The sequence below is a fragment of the Eulemur rufifrons genome, chromosome 7, assembly GCF_041146395.1.
Source record: "Eulemur rufifrons isolate Redbay chromosome 7, OSU_ERuf_1, whole genome shotgun sequence".
Classification (NCBI taxonomy): domain Eukaryota; kingdom Metazoa; phylum Chordata; class Mammalia; order Primates; family Lemuridae; genus Eulemur; species Eulemur rufifrons.
Window position 1 is genome coordinate 3,178,779 of NC_090989.1, and position 22,420 is coordinate 3,201,198.

At 47.5% G+C, this 22,420-nt stretch overlaps 1 protein-coding gene across 2 annotated transcripts in view; it reads right to left on the reverse strand.

Annotated features, from left to right (window-relative positions):
* Window positions 1-22,420, reverse strand: part of PKNOX1 (PBX/knotted 1 homeobox 1) — a 62,558-nt gene that overhangs the window by 24,385 nt on the left and 15,753 nt on the right. For both annotated transcript variants that reach the window (XM_069472244.1, XM_069472245.1), the window contains exons 2-3: window positions 6,648-6,753; window positions 3,750-3,877 (exon numbers count right to left, since the gene is read on the reverse strand). In XM_069472244.1, the coding sequence (XP_069328345.1) occupies window positions 3,750-3,877; window positions 6,648-6,698 (179 nt within the window). In that variant the 5' untranslated portion in view covers window positions 6,699-6,753. The remainder of the gene's footprint in view (window positions 1-3,749; window positions 3,878-6,647; window positions 6,754-22,420) is intronic.

Genomic DNA, 22,420 nt, shown 5'->3' on the forward strand with positions numbered 1-22,420 from the left:
TGGGCTCAAGCGATCCTCCTGCCCCAGCCTCCTGAGTAGCTGTGACTACAGGAACACCCCATCACGCCCAGCTAGTTTTTTCTATTTTTGGTAGAGACGGGGTCTCCCTCTTGCTCAGGCTGGTCTCAAACTCCTGACTTCAAGCGATCCTCTCGCCTCAGCCTCCCAGAGTGCTAGGATTACAGGCGTGAACCACCACACCTGGCCTCTAGTATTTATTTTTAATTACACAATAAATGAATACATACCTCTTAAAAAAATTCAGACTACACAGATCAAGCAGAAATCCTCCTGGGTACCACGCTGTACTCCACCCCTCCCCCCTCCCCCAGAGTGGTCGCTGGTAATGTTTTAGTGGCTGTCCTCTTCCAGAGGATGCTGTGCCCTCACATAGCTCTGTAACTTGGTTTGTTCTTCAAAATGTCCGTATGTCACTCAAACAGGACTGGCTTCATAGGTATGAGACTTGGGAGCTGCCCGGGGCCTCAACTCAGTTTAATGCTCTACCATCACTGCCCTTAAAGCACTTAATGCATTTGGAACAAGGAGTGCCATGCTTTCTTTTTGCACTGGGCCCCATAAATTACATAGCCAGTGCTGCTTAACAGACTGTGTCCTTGCACAGAAATTCGTGTCTTAACTGTGGCAATGTAGGACACAGTGTGAAATCCCAACAGGGTAGCCATTCACCTATTGTTGGTTGTTTGCAGATAATTATTGTTTACAAACAATGTAGGAGAGACTTGGTATACACACACATGCAATGATCTTTCAGGAGAGCTACCTAGAAATGGAATCGCATACACATTATACAAGTTATTGCCATCACATGCTACAACAGGGATAAACCCTGAGGACATTATGCTAAGTGAAATAATTTGTCACAAAAGACAAATATTGTATAATTCCACTTACATACGTCTCTAAAATAGTTGGGTTCATAAAAACACAAAGTAGAATGGTAGTTACCGGGGGCTGGGCGAGGAAGGAGGAAAAGATGACAGTTGTTTAATGGGTACAGAGTTTCAGATCTGTGAGATGAAAAAGTTCTGATTTGTTTCACAGCAATGTAAATATACACTAACAAACTGTACACTTTTTTTGTTTTTTTGAGACAGAGTCTCACTTGGTTGCCCGGGCTAGAGTGCCCTGGCATCAGCCTAGCTCACAGCAACCTCAAACTCCTGGGCTCAAGCAATCCTCCTGCCTCAGCCTCCCGAGTAGCTGGGACTACAGGCATGAGCCACCATGCCCGGCTAATTTTTTCTATATATGTTTAGTTGTCCAGCTAATTTCTTTCTATTTTTAGTAGAGACAAGGTCTGGCTCTTGCTCAGGCTGCTCTTGAACTCCTGAGCTCAAAAGATCCACCTGCCTCGGCCTCCCAGAGTCCTAGGATTACAGGCATGAGCAACCACGCCCGCCCAGAATTATTTTATTTAAAAAAATTTTTTTTTGTTGTTATTTTTTTCTTTCCATTTCCACAGGTATCAATATAAAAAATTTTTAATTGAGTTAGCTCTAAGGTATATGTAACCAATTTTTTAAAAATTCTGACCATGGTATTTATTTTTTAAATTATCTAATAGTACCAGCCTGAGGAAGTACGAGACCCGGTCTCTCCTAAAAAATAGAAAGAAATTATCTGGGCAACTAAAAATATATAGAAAAAATTAGCCGGGCATGGTGGCGCATGCCTGTAGTCCCAGCTACTCGGGAGGCTGAGGCAGGAAGATTGCTTGAGCCCAGGAGTCTGAGGTTGCTGTGAGCTAGGCTGACGCCACGGCACTCTAGCCCGGGCAACAGAGTGAGACTCTGTCTCAAAAAACAAACAAACAAAAAAAACTATCTAACAGTAGAGCTGACTGTCCTTGAAGTGCAGGCCCACGAATGCAGCACGCGTACAGACCGGGGCAAGCGCCGCCACAGTCAGGACGCAGACAACCCCAGCTCCCAAACGCGCCTCGCGCTCCCCCTCTGCAGCCCCCGCCCCGGCAACCACTGGGCTGGTCACCATTACTACAGTTTTGTCTTTTCAAGAATGCTATGTAAATGCAATCTTATGATGTGTAACCTTTCGAGAATGGCTTCACTCCGAGGCACAACGCAGCTAGAGTTCAAGTTGTTCCATGTATCCACATTCCTTCCTTTTTATTTCATTGCACGGTTACACAGGAAGTCCTCACTAACCTTGACAAGTTCTTGGAAGCTGCTCCCTATAGCAGGTCCTCCGATAACATCATGTTCATGAGAAAACACAAACTGGTTTCATTACACATCGTTTCACTTCAAGTCACAGATTCCATGAGGCTGGATGCTTAGTGAGGACTTACTGTAATACCATTTGTCTGTTCATTCATCGGTTGAGGAACATTTGGGTTGTTTCCAGTGTTTGACAATTATGAATAGTGTACAGTTGAACAGATATCTGTACATTCTTGTTCATAGCAGCCATACTGACAGCAGTCACAAGGTGGAAACAACCCATGTGTCCACTGATGAATGGATAAACAAATGCGGCATACACATACAACGCAACATCACTCAGCCTTAAAAAGGAAGAAAAATCTGACACATGCTACAATGCAGACGAACTCTTAAGACATTATGCTAGGTGACATAAGCTTGTCACAAGAGGACAAATACTGTCTGATTCCACTTGAGAGATACCTGGAATCATCAAATCCACAGACAGAAGGTGGAATGGCGGCTGCCAGGAGCTGGGAGGAGGGGGAGGGGGAGGGGGAGATGGGGAGTGAGTGTTGAATGGGGACAGTTTCAGTTTGGGATGATGAAGAAGTTCTGGACACAGATGGTGTTGATGGTTTTACAACAGTGCGAATCAACTTAACACCAATGAACTGTACACCCAAAAAGGTTAAGATGGTAAATTTCGTTATATACATTTTACCACATTAAAAAAAATTCATACACAGGATTTTGTGGGAATTTCACTTTTCATTTTTCCAGGGTAGATACCCAGGAGTACCGGGGATTGCTTGGCCATACAAAATGCACTTGTTGGTCAGAAAGGACACTCCACTCTCCATGCCGACAGCCCGTCGGCATTCCCGCGCGATGCACAGAGTTCTGGGTGCTCAGCGCTCTTTGCCAGCGTGTGGTCTGATCACTTTTTTCATTTTAGCCGTTCTAACAGATGCACAGTGGCACCTCATCATGGCTTCCATGCTCATTTCCCTGACCACTAAATACCTTTCACAACCCAAACCAGCCTTGCCTTCCTGGGATAAACTCCACTCGGTCACCGTGTATTATTCTTTTTATACACTGCTAGATTCAACCTGTTAATATTTTATTGATGGTTTTTACATCTAAATTCATGAGGTATATCGGTCCGCATTTTTCTTGTTTTGTGTCATCTCTGTCTGGTTTTACTACCAGAGCGATGCACAAATCACAGAATGGGCTGGGAAGCATTCCTTCCTCTTTTATTTTCGGGAAGAGATTGTGCGGACTTGCTGTTCTTTTCTTCTTTGTATGTTCAGTAGAAATCCCCAGTAAAACCATCTGGGCCTAAAGATTTCCTTTACAACGCTATCTAAAATATAGTTTCTATTTCAAAACTTTTTTTTAGATTTTAGAAATAACATCTTAATTTGGGAAGATTTTCACCCAGGCAGTTATCACGTCATCTCTACTCCGCCTGGCGGTAGCTCTAGTTCCACCTAATGCGGTTTTCCGTTCCCTTGACTTCTGCGAAAACCCCACCCACATCTCCGCGAGGGCTACCTATAAATGGCCTGCTTGTCTGCATCCATCGGGGTCTGAGACTCCGCAGGGGGAGGGCTCACTCCTTCCGCATCAGGTTCAGAGCAGTTTGGATCTTGCTCTGTCTTTAACTCTGTTACTACCTGCATCTGTAAAGGAGGAGGACAGTTTTGTTACCAAACACAAAATAAACCACTAAGTATCCTATTCTCCAACAGGAATGCAATCAGAATGGCAAATTGCCAGACAGTCATATGACTGGCAATAATACATGAGGAATATTGCCAACAAAACTCTCTTGAATTTAATATGCTTTAAAAATAGATAAAATAAAGGTTAAATTCCAAAACTGTTTAAGAAGTGAGATTACCAACCAATATCTCTTAAGTACTCATGATTCTTAAAATCATACCAACTATACACCATTGAAGGGAATTCTTGCTATGTATCCTCACTTTTAATAATACTACATGGCCAGGCGCGGTGGCTCAGGCCTGTAATCCCAGCACGCTGGGAGGCCAAGGCAGGAGGATAGTTTGGGACCAGGAGTTCAGGACCAGCCTGGGCAACAAAGTGAGACTCTGTCTCAACCAAAAAACAAAACAAAAAACAACAAAAAAATAATGTTAGAATACAAGAAAGAGAAGTATGAAGTATAAGGAAATAGTCCAAGCTCTTATCTTATCATAAAAACAACTCAAACCCAACATGCCACATATTTATGATAGGAATGAAATTCTCCCATATATTCCTCAAATCTCAGGAATACATAAGCTATAAAAATGTTAAGAAATGTCACTGAATTCAGGACATAAAGGCCAGATGTGTTTACTTAAAGTCTTAAAGATACTATCATTTAAATTGCTTTAAACAAGCTATGTGTTTGTCACTTAGGTAAAACGCATTTAAGTCCTTAAAGAATTCAGTTTACAAAAAAATTTTGTTCAGTAAACTGCTAACTATCCACGAGCAGCAGGTTCCACTGTCCCGACCTCAGCTGCTTCAGGCGCAGGCCTGGCCTGGGGGAGGGGAGGGGCTGTGCTCTCTTCCTCCAGCCAGGAGACAACTTTCCTCCTACTGCCGCCTTTAGGTGGCACAAAGTACCCGAGAAACTGTTTTTCTCCTTCTCTTAAAAAATAAAAGCGACCAACCCCAATCAAGCATAGTATTTCTGGAGAGGGATATGATAGTATGTATAAAAAGCCTTAAAAGATTTATTTCAGTATTTTTTAAATAATTGTAGAAAAAGAGAAAACTAAATGTTCAACCTTGGAGGAATGGCTAATTATGAAATATCTATATCGCAGACACACTTAAACGTCTGTTTACAGTAACACTTGCCAAAGGACTTCCAGGTCCTGGGGGAGCAGTGAGGTGCACTGACACGGGCACAGCCGCCTGGGAGGAGGGCAGCGCCACAAGTGTGAGAAGGCACATTGCCAGAGGCAGGGGTGAGGCAGGCAGAGGGCTAGGTGAGCAGGGTGGCAGGGAGTCTTTGCTGGCAGGTGGGGTCTGACGGGCAGCAGAGCAACAGGGACACCCAGTGCCAGTGACCCACAGCAGGCAGAGAAGTGCCTGGGTGTGCCAGGCAGAGGGAGCTCAAAAGAGAGGCTGGGGGTAGTCAGAGGGCCACGGGGCAGTTTGGGTTACCTGCAATCCATGGGCAGCCACTGGAGGGCTCAGGCAGGGGGTCACTGTTAGATTTGCACTTTTTTTTTTTTTTTTTTTTGGAGACAGAGTCTCACTCTGTCACCTGGGCTAGAGTGCCATGTGACGCCTAGCTCACAGCAACCTCACACTCCTGGGCTCAAGTGATTCTCCTGCCTCAGCCTTCCGAGTAGCTGGGACTACAGGTGGTGCTCGCCACCACGCCCAGCTATAGATTTGCATTTCAGAAAAACAAATCACTTGGAAATACTAAAGGACTTCCAGACTGGTAAAGCAGGCTAAAACTACATCATGGAATTTTCCTCCCTCAATTCCTGTAAGCAGCAAAAAGCACTTTAAAAATGCCAAGAAAGGCCAGGCGTGGTGGCTCACACCTGTGATTCTAGCACTCTGGGAGGCTGAAGTGGGAGGATCCTTTGAGCTCAGGAGTTTGAGACCAACCTGGTAAGAGCGAGACCCCGTTTCTACAAAAAATAGAAAAATTAGCCAGGACAGGGAGGCAAGGGAGGCAGGCCCCTCAGTGCCTGAACACCCCCCGCAGACACGCTGGGCGGTGTCAGCGAGCACCCTGCCCTGCCGGACTCCGCACGGAAAACCCACCGCGCAGGGGAGCAAAGGGCAGGGCTGAATGTCTTCGCTGGAAATGAGCCTCAGGGCTCCAGAGTCTAGGGGCTGGAACACACGGAGAAACACTGTTGCCCAAGTGCCTCGGCTGAGCCTCGCCTCCTGCCTCCCCTCCTCCTCAATTCCTTCAGGTCACAGGTCAAAATACTCAGCTGGGGAGATGAAATCACAGAATTCCCATTAAGAAGCTGATCAAGTAAGACGTTCTGATTGGTGACCGGTCAACGTGGGAATCTGTGATTATCAAAACCACCCAACTTTTCTTTAAAAGCAACAATACAAATTAATACTGATGTTAAAAAGGTAAATTCCAAAAAAAACACCCAACTTTTCTTTAAAAGCAACAATACAAATTAATACTGATATTAAAAAGGTAAATTCCCAAAAAACTATCATGTTTGGAGGGGTAGGGTTCAAAATTACTGGCAATCTTGGTATCACGTAAGGAAATAATATGAATAATTCTACAGTTTATCTTTCTGAACACCAACATAGAGTAGGTGCATACCATACTTAAAACTGAACATGCAACCTCATGGAAACTGAATCATAAACACACGCAGCACTGTCCGCGCTTCAGTGCCAGGCCGACTGTAACGAGAATGCAGAACAAAGTTCAAGTCTCACTTGCTGCCCGTCCTGGTAGCTGTCTATGCTCAGCGTCTGTGTGGCCATCATGGTTCCCAAGGGCTGCGCGGGAAGTCAGATCATCCTGAGTGACGGCACATGGAGTCTGGGGACAAAAGGAGAAGAGCGTCAGTCAAGAGGCGGAGAGCGTGTTTGGTCTCCCTTATTCCACAGTATCCATGTAACTTTTTAAAAATACACATTTTTACATGGAGAGAAAAAAATCATCTTTAACACTATGTTATAAGCCAAATCTTGCCTAGGAGCATCTCACATACCGAGCAATGACTTATTTCACTGTGCCGGGCCCTGACTCACTGTTATATTTTCAGCCACCTGCATTCACCACCCAACACATGTGCTAAATGCCGCCGGGTCCTGGGGTGCAGCAGCAAGCAAGACAGGTGAGCCCCTGCTGTCCTGGAGCAGGGCAGGCAGGCAAGCAGGTGACAACACGCAGAGGAAGCACCAGGTAGCAGCGCATCCAGGAGCACAGTGCCAAGTGAGAGAGGGCCGTGGGTCCCTTGCCCAGGCATGCGGTTGAGGCAGGCCTCCCTGGGATGCTGTCATTTCAGCCGAGACCTGAATGACATGCTGAGATCAGGGAGACTGGAGCTCCGAAGAGAGGGACCGGCCAGGGCACAGACCCCAGACGGGGAGGCTACGCTGAGCACTCTTCTAAACACAGGCACGTAATACAAATATGTAAACAGTGGCTCCTTTGCTTAATGACATAAAACCTTGCAGTATCACCCACGGGCTGCAGCAAGGGGCCAGGGACACAGCGACCACCTGCAGTGTGGATGCAGAAAGGCAGTGCTGGTGCAGGGCAGCCCGGCTCACCTGCAGCTGGCACAGGGCAGTGGCATCTGGGGTGAGTCACAGAGACTCAGGGTCTAGGCTGCGCAGAGAAGGTCATGTGGAGCTCAAAGGCATTCGTGCCACTTGTCCAGTACAAGCAAGAGCACCAAAGGTCCCCAGGGGAAGCAACACAGTAGGACCGTGGTACCCAATCCCCAGACCGTGGACGGTTACTGGTCCATGGCCTGTTAGGAACCTGGCCACACAGCAGGAGGTGAGTGGCAGGCGAGAGTGAAGCTCCATCTGTATTTACAGCCGCTCTCCATCACTCACATCACTGCATAAGCTCCGCCTCCTGTCAGATCAGTGGCGGCATTAGATTCTCGTAGGAGCGCTAACCCGACCGTAAACTGCACATCTGAGGGATCTAGGTTGTGGCTCCTTATGAGAATCTAACGCCTGATGGTCTGAGGGGGAGCTGAGGCGGTGATGCTAGTGCTGGGGAGCAGCTGCAAATACAGATTATCACTAACAGAGAGGTTTGACTGCACAATGAATGTGATGCACTTAAGTTATCCAGACACCATCCCTCACCCCATCTGTGGAAAAACTGTCTTCCATGAAGCTGGTCCCTGATGCCAAAAAGGTTGGGGACCACTGCAGTAGGACACTGTGCTAAACAGAAGCAAATCCAGTCCAAGCCAAGCAAGGTGGGAAAGGAACAGAAGCACGTCCTCAACGAGACAGTCAAAAGGAACAGGGCGTCCGGCCCACTAACAGCAGAGTGCAGGCAGCAGCCTGGCCACCACCCGGGCCCCTGACACGTCTTGGCTCAATGTGCCCTCACACCCTGGAGGGAGGCACTCCTGGGGGGCCCCTTTACATCTGGGGACCTGAGGCATGTGGCCAAGGCCACAGAGCTAGCCAGAGGCTAAGCTGGGACTCGACCTCAGCAGGAGGGACACAGACCTCCTGGTTCTGTGGCCGTCACCACGAACCAGAGCCTCTCAGGGCCTGAGGAGTTGGCATGTGGCGGGGGGCAGTTATACAGTGTGACTTTATAAGGAGCCATGGGGGCAAAAGATCATTCCTTGTAGCCTTCTGCAAATGCTTGTCATGTGCTGGGAACTCTCCTGGCAGTGACGGAGAGAGGGCTCTGGGGCACACGCCACACAGAACAGGCACACGGGGAAGTGAGGGGCCAGGGGGTGCACAGGGAGGGGCACAGGCACAATCCTGCTGGCAAGTACACAGGTAAATATCTTTTTTTTTTTTTTTTTTTTGAGACAGAGTCTCACTCTGTTGCCCAGGCTAGAGTGAGTGCCGTGGCGTCAGCCTAGCTCACAGCAACCTCAAACTCCTGGGCTCAAGCGATCCTCCTGCCTCAGCCTCTCGGGACTACAGGCATGCACCACCATGCCCAGCTAATTTTTTCTATATATATTTTTAGCTGTCCATATAATTTCTTTCTATTTTTAGTAGAGATGGGGTCTCGCTCTTGCTCAGGCTGGTCTCGAACTCCTGAGCTCAAACGATCCGCCCACCTCGGCCTCCCAGAGTGCTAGGATTACAGGCGTGAGCCACCGCGCCTGGCCACAGGTAAATATCTTGATGTGAGGTGGGGGACAGGAAAGACCCCGCAAGGAGGGACGTGATGCGCGCAGGCGGAGTCACCCGGGACAGGGAGGCTGGGGAGAGTGGAGCAGGAGGTAGGGTGGAGGAGGAAAGTGACCTGGTGACACGAGACGAGACCACAGAGTCTCCGTGCCACAGTGAGGACGCTGGGTCTCTGAGCGGACGGGAAGGTGTGAGCAGAAGGGTGAGGGGCTCACGCCCTGACTGTGTGAGAGGCACTGATGTGTGACTTGGGGCACAGGAGCGCTGGGGGGGCTGTGGCCACGGTTGGGGCAGAGGCTGTGGGCACTGGCAAAGCAGGCGGGTGGGGGGAGCTCAGGGCCTGCAGACGGACTGGGGCAGGGTGGGGGCAGGGGTGGGTTGGAGGGTCCCCACCGAGCACCAGGGAGAGCAGAGCCGCACGTCCCGAGTCGCAGCAGGCAGGGCAGGAGCAGTCTGTGGCCTGAGAGGGGAGAGGGAGGTGGGACACAGATCTGAGACGCTCCTCAGACGCCCATGTGGAAAATCCAAGCAAGGGGGTCTAAGCTAGAAGCACAAACCTGGGCATCATCAGAGCACGGCCGGTATGTGCAGGGCTGAACTGCGTCCTCCAAAAAGGTATGTCCAGGCCCTAACTCCCAGCACCTGTGAGTGGGACCTTATTTAGAAACAGGGTCTTCACAGATGGAATTATGTTAAGGCTCTCGAGGTGAGACCACCTCAGATTTCAGGTCCCAGTGACTGGTCCTTGTAAGAGACGGGAGAGGAAGACTTGAGGTACACAGAGGGGGCACCATGTGAAGATGAGTCCGCAAGCCACGGAAGGCTGAGGATCGCTGGGGCCACCAGAAGCTCGAAGAGGCAGGAAGGAGCCTCCTCTGAAGCCTTCAGAGGGAACACAGCCCTGCTGACACCTCGGTCTCAGATTTCTGCCCTCCAGACCGTGAGAGAATAAATTTCTGTGTTTCATCTACCCAATGTGTGTTAATTTGTCACAGCAGCCCTAGCAAATGAACACGGTGTGTAAAGCCCTAAGCTGGGTGAGGCCACCCAGGAAGAGACAGGAGGCAGAGCAGATGGCCTGGAGGGTGGGAGGTCGCAGCATGGGATGAGGAGCAGCGGCCAGTGGGCCACGAGTGGAACCACGTGGAGCCCCTGAAACCTCGTGGAGGGAGACCAGCAGGTGGGAGTGCCAGCCACGTGAAGGACGGCTGAGGGCCGAGCATGGCTGGTGGGGGGAAAGGGCCGTGACTGAGCCGTCCCAGTGCCAGTGCCGGGGTGATCCTATCGACACGACACAATAGCCACTCGTAGCAGCAAAGGCTGGAAACCACTTTCAACAGAAGCCTGGTACACTGGGTAATGGCCACCCAGGAAATGGAGTATCTGCAATTAGAAAATGTGAAGAAACTCTTCACGAACTGTAGAATCATCGTCGAAGTTGTCCTCTACTCCCCGAGACCCCACATATCTGAGAACTTGTCACTGCACATCTCCTAATGGCCTTGCCTTGACCCACACCTGGCTCTGCTCCAAAGCCCTGACCTCCAGCTTCACTTCCACCTGCTGCCCTGCCCAGTGCAGTGGCTCCTGCATGGCACCGTCACCCCGCAGCCACACCGCGATCGCCGAGACGGCCTCCTGCCGGGTGTGTGAGCCTCTAGTCCTGCCTTCCTCCAGTCCATCCGCCAAGCTTGTTTTTTTTTTTTTTTTTTTTTTTTTGAGACAGTCTTGCTCTGTTGCCCAGGCTAGAGTGCCATGGTGTCAGCCAGGCTCACAGCAACCACAAACTCCTGGGCTCAAGCGATCCTACTGCCTCAGCCTCCCGAGTAGCTGGAACTACAGGCATGCGCCACCATGCCTGCCTAATTTTTTCTATATATTTTTAGTTGTCCAGCTAATTTCTTTCCATTTTTTTAGTAGAGACAGGGTCTCGCTCTTGCTCTTGCTCAGGCCGGTCTCCCACTCCTGATCTCACGTGATCCTCCAGCCTCGGCCTCCTAGAGTGCTAGGATTATAGGCGAGAGCCACCACGCCCGGCCCCTCCAAGCTTTCTAAACTGCAAGTCTGATCATGTGACTGGCCTGCTTAAAATCGCCTCTGCCCAACCCCCACCCTCAGGCATCAGCACCCCCCACCGGCCCTTCCCTGCCCCAGGAATTGTGTGAACAGTCTCCACATGCCATGCCCCCTCCCACCCAGGTCCGCCTCAGTCTGGCAGCTCTGCCCACACACCCCTCCTCTGACCGCGCTGCAGCACCCACGTCACCCTCTCCAGAGTCGCCAGTGAGTCGCTCCCCCCTAGCGTCGGGGCCTGCACATAGCAGCCTCTGCTCGGCCTGCAGAATTCCTGTTGCTGATGGAGACTGCGCGCTCCTCCAGGGCCAAGAGCCCTGTCTCGCTGCATCACAACTAGCCCAGTCTCTGATGTGCAGTAGGTACTAAATAAAAACGTTTCTAGAAGAATGAATCATAAGCTTAACCTGAAACTAATTAATGAGCTGACACATAATTTACAACAGCTCTGCTTGCCTTGATCCCGTGTCTCCTTGTTCCCCTTTGGCCAGTGTTAACCTTTACTGTTATTTCAGTGGTTCCTGGAGCGTAAGACTGTGGAGGCCAGGCTCTGTGTCTGCGTCACCTCCACCTCCACAGAGAAGGCAGCCACCGGCTCGCAGCACGAGGCCAGTAGACAGCTGCTGGACAACGGTCAGGAGAGGGCTTGCGGGACAATCTACTGGAGAAAGAGAAACAAAGGGCACAAGGAAGGAAAACGAATGTCTGTTTCCTCAGCACCCCCATGCCAGGAGGATCCATCACGTGTCTATTTTATTTGATCGTACACGTGGAGGGGGGAGGTGTGAACTCCACCTTCCAGAGACGGCAGCCGAAGCTGGGCAGCTGTGCCCAGAAATGAGGGAGCCAACACGGAACCTGAGAAGAGGAGGTTTCCAGCCGTCAGCCACATGGAGGTGCAAATCTCCGAAAGTCTCAGCCTCATCAAGATGGAAATGAGCACTACTTCTAACACTTCCATTCAAAAATAGCCACAGAAAAGAAAAAGACACTGAACTCCCTGATGTGGCTGCGTCCCTTCCCTGGCCATGCTGGGTAAACAGAGTCCAAGTGATGAGTGAGCTTGCGTTGTCAAGGTCACCAATGACCATCTCCCAGGATGTGACCAAACCTAAGTCAGACCCTATGGTAGGCAGTTCTACGTCAAAAGTCACGTCAGTCTAGAATCAGCGGTGCCAGAAAGCCAACATCTCTGCTCATTTACTGGTTCCCACGCCGTTGTGCCAGCTTCCAAACAGCTGCAGCTAAACAGACGTCCAGCATGAGCATCTGGGGCAGCCAGAGCCACAGTGCAGTCAGCCACTTTGTTGCGAGACATTTCTCCATGAATATGTTCTAGTCTCACCATCCAGGCTTTCTGAGCAAACTTGGTGAAAGGATGATGGACCAACAAACACGCCTGGGAAGGTGGGGTCAAGTGCATCGCTCAGGAGAGACCAGACTCCCACCTCTTTACGTTCCAGAGCAGTGACGCTAGGGACCCCTGCCCTACTCACATCCTGAGTGAAGGGCTCTCATGCGTATACACACACACACACACACACACACACACACACTTGCTCTTCCTTCGACAATGGGCAGGACGGGTCCATGTTCAGGCACCCTAGGAGTTCAGTCTCATAATTTGGGGATTTCTCTCCTGGGGTGAACATCTGGTTTTCATCATATCACCCTGCAGGGAGTTGGGGTGGGAGGGAAAAAGCTGACCCAGAGACCCTGCGTCTCCTGTAAGAACATGCACACACCACACACACGTGTGTGCACGCACACGTGCCATGTGTGTATTCCCTGCCCGGGAAGTAGATGCAGCGCTCACCTGCACAGGAAAAGCACAGAGGTGGCACCACTGCATTTCTGCATTGCTCGCCCAACACGCACAGAGCAGTCAACTCTGAAATCATGATTCCTGCCAGTGACAACGGGCTATCACTTCACTTAGGTAGTAAGTCACAAACATGTCCCACAGACAGAACACTCTGGTAGGAGCACCTACAAAGAGCTACACCTACACCAACAAAGAATAATCAAGTGACTCTTAGATGTAAAAAATATACCTCCTTGGGTTCTGCTTTTTTTTTTTTTTTTTGTTAAAGGTTAAACACGCAGGAGTTTTTTTTAAGATTGGGAAAGCTGTTCTAGTTTGAAAAGACTATAAATATACGGTGCACACTGAGAGCCAGGGTTCTCAGTGACAGAGGAGGGAGTGACAAAGACGGAGTGGAGAGGCCAGGCTGCACCCTGTGGTGCTGGGATGGAAACAGAGTTCCCATGTGAGTTCCATGTGAGTTCAGGGCTTTTAATAGAGAGTGAAATAGAAATAGATACAGACAGCCAAGTGCGTGGCTCACACCTGTAACCCCAGCACTGGGACGGTGAGGTGGGAGGATCGCCTGGGCCCAGAAATTCAAGACCAACAGGGGCAATATGGCAAGACTCTACAAAAACATTTTAAAAATTAGCTGGGTGTGGTGGCACGCATCTGTAGTCCCAGATACTCAGGAGGCTGAGGCAGGAGGATCACCTGAGCCCAGGAGTTCAAGGTCGTAGTGAGCTATGATTGTGCCACTGCACTCCAGCCTAGGCAACAGAGATACTATCTCTTAAAACAAAAAAAATAGATACAGACATGTGTATATCACATATATATAGGCATGTACACATACATGTGTGAAAACATGCGCACCCAATTGCCCAGCTCTGTCCACTGAGAGGGCCTAGAAGTAATGATATCCCAGTAGTAATGAACATTCGGCACCTACATTTTGGGTGTGACGTCAATTTTCCAATAAACGGAACCAAGTCTCCCTAGAGAAAAGGCTGATTCAATTCCAGAGCTGGGACAGGAAAAGTACAAGATGAGCCTAGAATTTGTTGGGCTCAAAAAATTATGGAGACATGTCAAAGGGAGGGACAAACCATCTTGCAAGAGCTCTCACCAGACAAATCTGAAACAATTTGAGCAAAAATATGGCTGTAACTGGAACTAAAATCAGAATCCAGGAGTCCACACTGATATTGACAAAGAGTCTATCCTAGGCTAACTCTAGTCAGGCTCCTCTGAATCTTCTTCCCAACTAGGCGTCGACTTTGAGACTTCCGTGTTCGTCTTTGTATTGCCTGTTTTAGCAAGAAACCTGCATCAGGTCATTTTAGCCAAAACCTCCCATCCTTGATATCTGAACACCATCAATATATAATCAAACTCCTCATCCCCTGCCATCCCTCAAGTGATGTCTGAGCATCCTTGCCTGCCTTCAGCAAGAATTCTGTTAGGCCAGTTCAGCAAGAACCTCCCAACCCCTAGTGTTTCCTCTCAGTAAGTTTCCACCCGCAGACCCCCTGCAAGCCTGCTCCTTGGCTATCAATCCCCACTTGTCCTTGTGTTCAGAGTCGAGCCCAATCTCTCCCCCCTACTGCAAAGCCCCACTGCAGTGGTCCCTCCACCTACCGCGACAGTCCTGATAAAGTCTGCCTTACCATCTTTAACAAGGGTCAGAGTAACCTTTTCTTTAGTAATATACATACATAAATGAATAAACAGGGGGAAGGAAAATCTCTAAATTCCAGTAGTTCTCTAATGTGTAGAGAAGGACAACTGCGTGCAAACATCACCACCTGGCAGCCAGCGGTGATCGCTGCTTCAGGTGGAAACCACCCATGGGTGCCAGCACCAGCCGTGGAGTATGGTGAGAACCGGGAAAGGCGCGCAATCTCAGGACACCTGCTACAAGATGCTTGCTCATGACAGAGGGAAAAACAGCAACCTTACAGTGGAGAGACCTGGCAAAAAACACCTGGTTAAGGTGTTAAAAGGGTGGAAATTACATCATGGGCCTCCTGACACGATGCACTGAGGAGGACAGGGCACTGGGCCTCTGTGCAGCGCTGCCGGAACTCGAGCCCAGAGTCTAACTCCCGGATGCACGCACAGACCCAAACTGAGGGCATTCCACGAACTATGGCCAATGGTCTTTAGAGATGTCGGGATCATGAAAGACAGGCTGAAGGACCTCCTCCAGGCTGGAGAGAAATGACAGGTAAACAATGTGTGATTCTGCATTGGGTCTGAGACCCTAAAAAATGTTTTTCTTTGCTATAAAACTCATTAGTGAGACAAATGGCAAAATTTGAATACAGTCAGAGTATATGATAGTATTGCATCAATGTTGCTTTCCTGACTTTCACAGCCATGCTATGGTTAATTGAGAAGATCCTTATTTTGAAATGCTCGAGTATGTAGCTGGAAAGGTGCCATATCTGCAACTTACTTTCTCAAATGTTTAAAAATATGTGTGTGTATATATTAAATACACATATATATCATACAGAGAGAAAAGGAGAGAGGGAGAGAGGGAGCACAATACAGCAAGTTTGGTAAAATGTTAACATTTGGGGAAGGCATATGGGAAGTCTTTGTACAATTTTTGCAACTTCTCTATACTTCTGAAACTTAAAGCTTTTTATAAAATGCTTTAAATTTAAAGTTTAAAATTTTAAGAATTATAATAAATGTGAGGGAACTGCTCTGGGTTAAAAAAGACTAAAGAAACAGCCACCGTGACCAGGCATAGTGGTTTCACATCTGTAATCCTAGCACTTTGGGAGGCCTGGGCGGGAGGATTCCTTGAGCCCAGGAGTTTAAGACCAGCCTGGGCAACACAGCAAGACCCCATCTCCACAAAAAATACAAAAATTACCCAGGCATGCACCTGTAGTCCCAGCTACTTGGGAGGCTGAGGCAGGAGGGTTGCTTGAGCCCAGAAGTTTGAGGCTGCAGTGAGCTGTGATGATGCCACTCTAGCCCAGGCAACAGAGCAAGACATTGTCTCAAAAGAAAAAGAAAAAGAAACAACAACCAAATGCAGTATGTGATCCTGGTTTCAAAAACAAATGTTGTAAAAGACAACTTAAGGACATTTGGGGAGATGAGAAGATAAAATATTACATAACATTTGAGAACATGTGATTTTGATGGTACGATAATGCTATATGTTCATAGCATGAATATCTGCATTTTGAGGAGTATATGCTAAATTGCTTTAGGTATACGATCGTGATATCCACAACTTAGTTTCAAATGGATCAACAAAGATACACACAGAACTAAACAAATTGGGGCCAATAGTCAACAACTATTGAGCTTAGTTAGGTGGCAGGTGATTATGATTCTACGTTTTCAACTTTTTTGTTTCACAATGTTCATAATAAATATTGCAAAAAAATCAGAATTTCATTTCAAAACTTATAGATTTGCAGTCCTCCTCTCTACCAAAACTGGTTAAAACTTCTATTATCTGATATATAGGTATAACCACTCTAAAAGAAAAACTTGAAATTTGCATCAAAAGCCCTAAAAATATGTGCTCTCCCTACAACAAAACACCACGCAAGGAATTAAAAGGAAAAAAGGCAACTCTTTATGACTAACACACAGCAGGAGGCGAGAGGCGGATGGGCAGCAAAGCTTCATCTGTGTTTACAGCCGCTCCCCATCGCTGGCATCAGCGCCTGAGCTCTGCCTGTCACATCAGCAGCAGCCTGAGATTCTCATAGGAGCATGGGCCACACTGTAAACTGCATGTGCGAGGGATCTGGGTCGCTCGCTCCTTACGAGAACCTAATGCCTGATGATCTGCGGTGGAGCTGAGGCGGTGATGGGAGCTGGGAATCGGCTGCAAATACAGATTATCATTAGCAGAGAGGTTTGACTGCCCAATAAATGAAGTGCCCTTGATTCATCCCAAAACCATCCCCCTAACTCCTGTCCATGGAAAAATTATCTTCCATGAAACCAGTCCCTGGTGCCAAAAAGGCTGGGGACCACTGCTACAATACCACGGTGTTTAAAGGTTAGACACAGTTTTTGTTTATTTCTACAGTTTCATCCAATAAAGAAGGACACATAATTCATTGAACTTCTTTGTCACTTTGGTACCCTTTCAAGAGCTCCATCCAGGCCAAGCACAGTGGCTCATGCCTGTAATCCTAGCTCTCTGGGAGGCAGAAATAGGAGGATCACTTGAGGTCAGGAGTTCGAGACCAGCCTGAGCAAGAGCAAGACCAGATCTCTATCAAAAATTTAAAAAAATTAGCAGGCATGGTGGCGTGCATCTGTAGTCCCAGCTACTCAGGAGGCCAAGGATCCCTTGAGCCCAGGAGTTTGAGGTTGCAGTGAGCCATGATGATGCCACTGCACTCTAGCCGGGGCAACAGAGTGAGACTCTGTCTCAAAAAAAAAGGCTCTATTCAGACTAATAATGAAGATGACACAACTTTCCAACCTTCATGTACACAAATATTAAAACTCACTAGTAATTGAAGGAATAAGAATTTTAAAATAATATATCCTTTTCCATCTAGCAATTATTAAATTTAAAACAACAGTAATACACTTTGCCAGCAGAGATGAAGTAAAAATCTGGAACTCTGTAGGAGTCAGTCCTGCGAGTCACACCTGGTATAGTACACGCTTTTGACCATATGTACTTTAGCCATAAAAAAATGTTACACTTGTCTCAGAATCAACTGAATAATATAGCTTTAGTGTTGTGACTTTAAAAGGAGGCAAAAACATGAAATATAGGCAGACTCTAACAGGCTGGCATTTTAATATTTTTAAGCATTCTAGTCTGTGTCATCGGTGGAATAGGGAAAGCTGTTTTACAAAAAGACCTGACGTTAACAGATTAGTTGAATCGCGAGGGGTGGTGAAGTCTTCCCTTTGCTCAGATCAGAGGACTAAGTCTGGGAATAGGGCTGGCGGTGTGGCCCCAAGAGGCTGGGGGGACGTGCAGGGCCGGGGGCACTCCCTCTCATCCCAGCCACAAATCTCCTGCCCACGGAGCCCAGGGGGGACCCCTACTTGCCTGAGATGACGTACTTATCGCCTTAGTGGTGCCTTTAACCCCCACTGACCATGTAAATTTTAACATTTTGTGTTTAGCTCCAGAATAATCTATGTACTTGGCATTAAAGGCATTTGTAGTAGTTAAGAAAATTTGGCAAGTTAATCTTAGATTCTAGCCTTGATTCTAATTTAAAATGTGTAACAGGGCCGGGCGCGGTGGCTCACGCCTGTAATCCTAGCACTCTGGGAGGCCGAGGTGGGTGGATCGCTCAAGGTTAGGAGTTCGAGACCAGCCTGAGCAAGAGCGAGACCCCTCCGTCTCTACTAAAAATAGAAAGAGAATTATCTGGCCAACTAAAAATATATATATAGAAAAAAAATTAGCCGGGCACGGTGGCACATGCCTGTAGTCCCAGCTACTCGGGAGGCTGAGGCAGGAGGATCACTTGAGCTCAGGAGTTTGAGGTTGCTGTGAGCTAGGCTGACGCCACGGCACTCACTCTAGCCCGGGCAACAAAGCGAGACTCTGTCTCAAAAAAAATAAATAAATAAAAATAAAATAAATAAATAAATAAATAAAAAGAAATAAAATAAAATAATAAAATAAAAAAATAAATAAAATAAAATAAAATGTGTAACTGAGTTACTGATTTCTTTTTTACTTAAAAGGTAAAAGAGAGAAATTTACTAAGACTGTGAAGGTGCCCTCGTTTAATCAGTGCGTGGACGCCAGGCACTCTTCTTGGCACTGGGCACTCTGCAGTGAGCAGAACCAGGTCCTGACCCTGCATCCGAGAGCAAAGTCTGAGCACGTGGTGTTCACCGTATGTACAATTTTAAATTATGTGTAAGGGAGTTTATGTTGTAAATGGAACCGATCACTAAAAATGGTATATTTGGTCTCATCAACTTAGTTGTTCAAAGGTTATCTTAAAGGTGAAAGTTAAAACTTACTGAATTTATAAAAAGAATAATAAATTCATAAATTCTACATGAAAGAGAAGAGAAAAACCAGGTCTTTAACTTTGTAGCATTAATAAATGTTGATTTTAAAGTAACCTCGAGTAATTGTTTCTGTGCGCAAAAGCCTCATTTCAAAGGGCATTCAAAACTCATGGCCAGAAAGCTAGATGCTAAAGACGTTTTTTACCCACAATAATAAAAACTGGAATCAAACCTACATGTCCTTCAATAGGGGAACAGGGAGGTCACTTGCGATCGTCCATCACAGGGTCTTTGGCGCGAGGCAGCGCGGACAAGAGCGCTCAGGACGCGTCAAGTGAAACGGCAGCGCACGCAATTTTACAAGTCTCTGACTGAGCCGTTCTTTCATTCCACGAATATCCACTGAAGGTTTTCTCTGTGCCGGGCTCTGCTCTAAGTGTTGGGAATAGAGCACCAAACATCACAAAGTCCCTGCTGTCCAGAAACAACTTTTACAATGTATTTCCGGACTTATCTGGGGAGAAGAGCCATCTTCACAGGCCGTCCCGCCCAAGAGCGCCGGGCTTTGTTTTTCAGACCCTCGCCTCTGCCCAGCGCTGAGCCCCACGTCTCTGTGGACGTCTCCTCGGTTAGATTGTTCCTGGTTGGAGTGATTCCCGCTGTGTGGTTTCTCCTGCTACCGTCACGACTATCTCATGGCAATTATCCTTTCTGGTGGGCTGCTGGTAGAGGAAACGTCACTGTTTGTGCAAACTGACCTTGTCCCTCGCAACTCTGCCAGACCTTCTGGTTCTAAAGCTTTATGGAAATGATACTGGTTTTTTTCCATAGACGTCATTTATCTAAAGTCATGCAGATGCCATCCCAATAAAAATACTGTTGTTTTTGAGAAACTCAAGAAAACTGCTCTCAAATGTAAATGGAAAAAGGTCCATGAATAGCTTTAAATTACCCTTAAAAAAGAAATATCATGGATTCAGAATGTTTCTAACACAAGAAAATGACAAACGCCTGAGGTGATGGATACCCCAATTACCCTGATTTGATTAATTCACATTGTAGGCTTGTATCAAAACATCACACGTACCCTATAAAGGTATACAACTATGATGTATCCATAATAATTAAAAATAAATTATTTTAAGCTAAAAAAAAAACAAAAGAAAAGAAATACCAGCCTGAGCACAGTGGCACCAGCCTATAATCCTAGCAGCACTTTGGGGGCCTAGGCAGGAGGATCACTTGAGGCCAGGAGTTTGAGACCAACCTGGGCAACATAGTGAGACCCTGTCTCTAAAAAAAAAAAAAAAAAAAATTAGCCAGGTATGGTGTCCCCCCCATGCTGAGGAAGCCCCCCAGTGCGGTGAAGACCGCCTCCCTACCCCCGCCATGCCACGAGGAAGGCCAGGTCACATGAAGAGTCCACACGCAGGTGCTCTGGTCAACCTCCCCAGCTTATGTCCCAGCTAACAGCCACCAACTTCCAGATTTGAGGAAAAGCTTCCCCAAAGACTCCATCCGTCAGCCATCAAGCCACCCCCGGCCTCTGAGTCTTCCCAGCTGAGGACCCAAACGTCCTGGAGAAGAGATGGGCCACGTCCCCTGCACCCTTTCCAAATCCCTGGCCCACAGGATGTGTGCACACGGTAAAGGTTTTATGCCCTGTGGTTCACACGGGTAGTAACCAGACACGCTAGCAGATGCTTGCTAACACGGATGAGGCCACTGTCCTCATTTCACTGATGAAGACACAGATGTACCAAGAGGTTAAGCAACTGTCTGAGGTCAGTCTGTCTGGCTCTAAAGCCCTACCCAGAGACATTATCTCCGAGAATAAAATAATTTTCTTCTAAGATAACATAGAACTCACAAAGAAATTAGGGCAGTAGTTAAGAATCTGCACAACTCTGGAGTTGACAAAAGTTAATTACCTCAATTCAATCTCTGAATTACGGTGTCATTCAAAACATGAGGCACGACTTAAGTGAGCTGATGGAGGGGTCCATCACTGAACACATGAATGGGCCAAGGCGGGAGGATCGCTTGAGGCCAGGAATTCAAGACCAGCCTAGGCAACATAAGGAGACCCCATCTCTACAAAAAATTTTAAAAATTAGCCGGGCGTGGCAGTATGCTCCTGCAGTCCCAGCTACTCAGGAGGCTGAGTGAGAGGCTGGCTCGAGCCCCGGAGTCTGAGACCGCACTGAGCTCTGATCGCAGCCTGCACTCCAGCCTAGGCCCTAGGCAACAATGAGACTCCACCTCTAAAAACACACACACGCACACACCCCCACACACAAAACAAAACAAAGAAACACCCTCATGAATGACTTTCAATCATGATGAGGATATATCGTTCAATGCTGCACATGGTTATTCCTGCTCTGTAAACACTGAGACTCTAAAAAATGATGGCCTATTTGTTGAATCAGCATCTCCCAATAACAGTGAAGGTCTGGAGGTCAAGCATCTCTAAAATACGGTAACACTAATTACTGACAAGGAAAGGAACACTCTTCCTCCATGCCCCATCAACACACATGATAAATATATGAGGTAGCAAGCACATATGCTTTGTAACATACATGCATATGAAGGACTCTTGACACCAACATGAGTATATAAGGGTTAAAATGCTGGGTAACAAAGACCCTGACTGCAATCATGAAGATTATTTTCCAGAATTTCACTCTGGAGAAGAGTCATCTAGCCTTAACCACCAAGTTTTCAGAAACACTCGATTGCCTCACTGAAGAATGGGCGAAGCGCCCCCATCATGTCTCCATGCTGAGTCCCCAGCAACGGCCCCTGGACCTTGCTCTTACACCACTCTGCCCACCCACACCCCCAAAGCCATTCCCTACACTGTCGCCCCCATGATGGGATTTTAAACACCTGCTTCTCTCCCTTTGGCTGTCAGTTTTCAGAATAATGTGCTGGTTCTCTAGTGTTCTCCCAATAGTGCCCAGTAAGGCTATTTTCAGCACATTAAAATCTCATGGTTACATTTTTAAAATGAGGTTTTTTACATATATGCATATTTTATGATGCTCCAAATTATCCCATCTTTGGCCAATGCAAGCCCCTTCTGTTAGCTCCCACAGGCTTTAACGCAACCCCAGTAATTCTTGATAGCTTTCTTGCTTTCAGGTAAAACAAGATATTCCAGGCTCATTTTGTTCATTTTCTGTGCTAAAGCTGGACTCTGCCCTCTGTCCAAGGGGCTCTGATTCCTCGCAGTGGGGATATTTAGAGACCACACTCTAGGTGCCATGTGTGCTCACTGCTACCGGTTGGTCATTGTTTCTAGGCCTTTTCAGTGAATGGAGATAGGAAATATTTTCTCATAAAAATTTTTTAAAAATAAGTTAACACTGGCTAGGCACAGTGGCTCACACCTGTAATCCTAGCACTTTGGGAGGCCAAGGCAGGAGAACTGCTTGAGCCCAGAAGTTTAAGACCAGCAGGGCAACATAGCGAGATGCTGTCT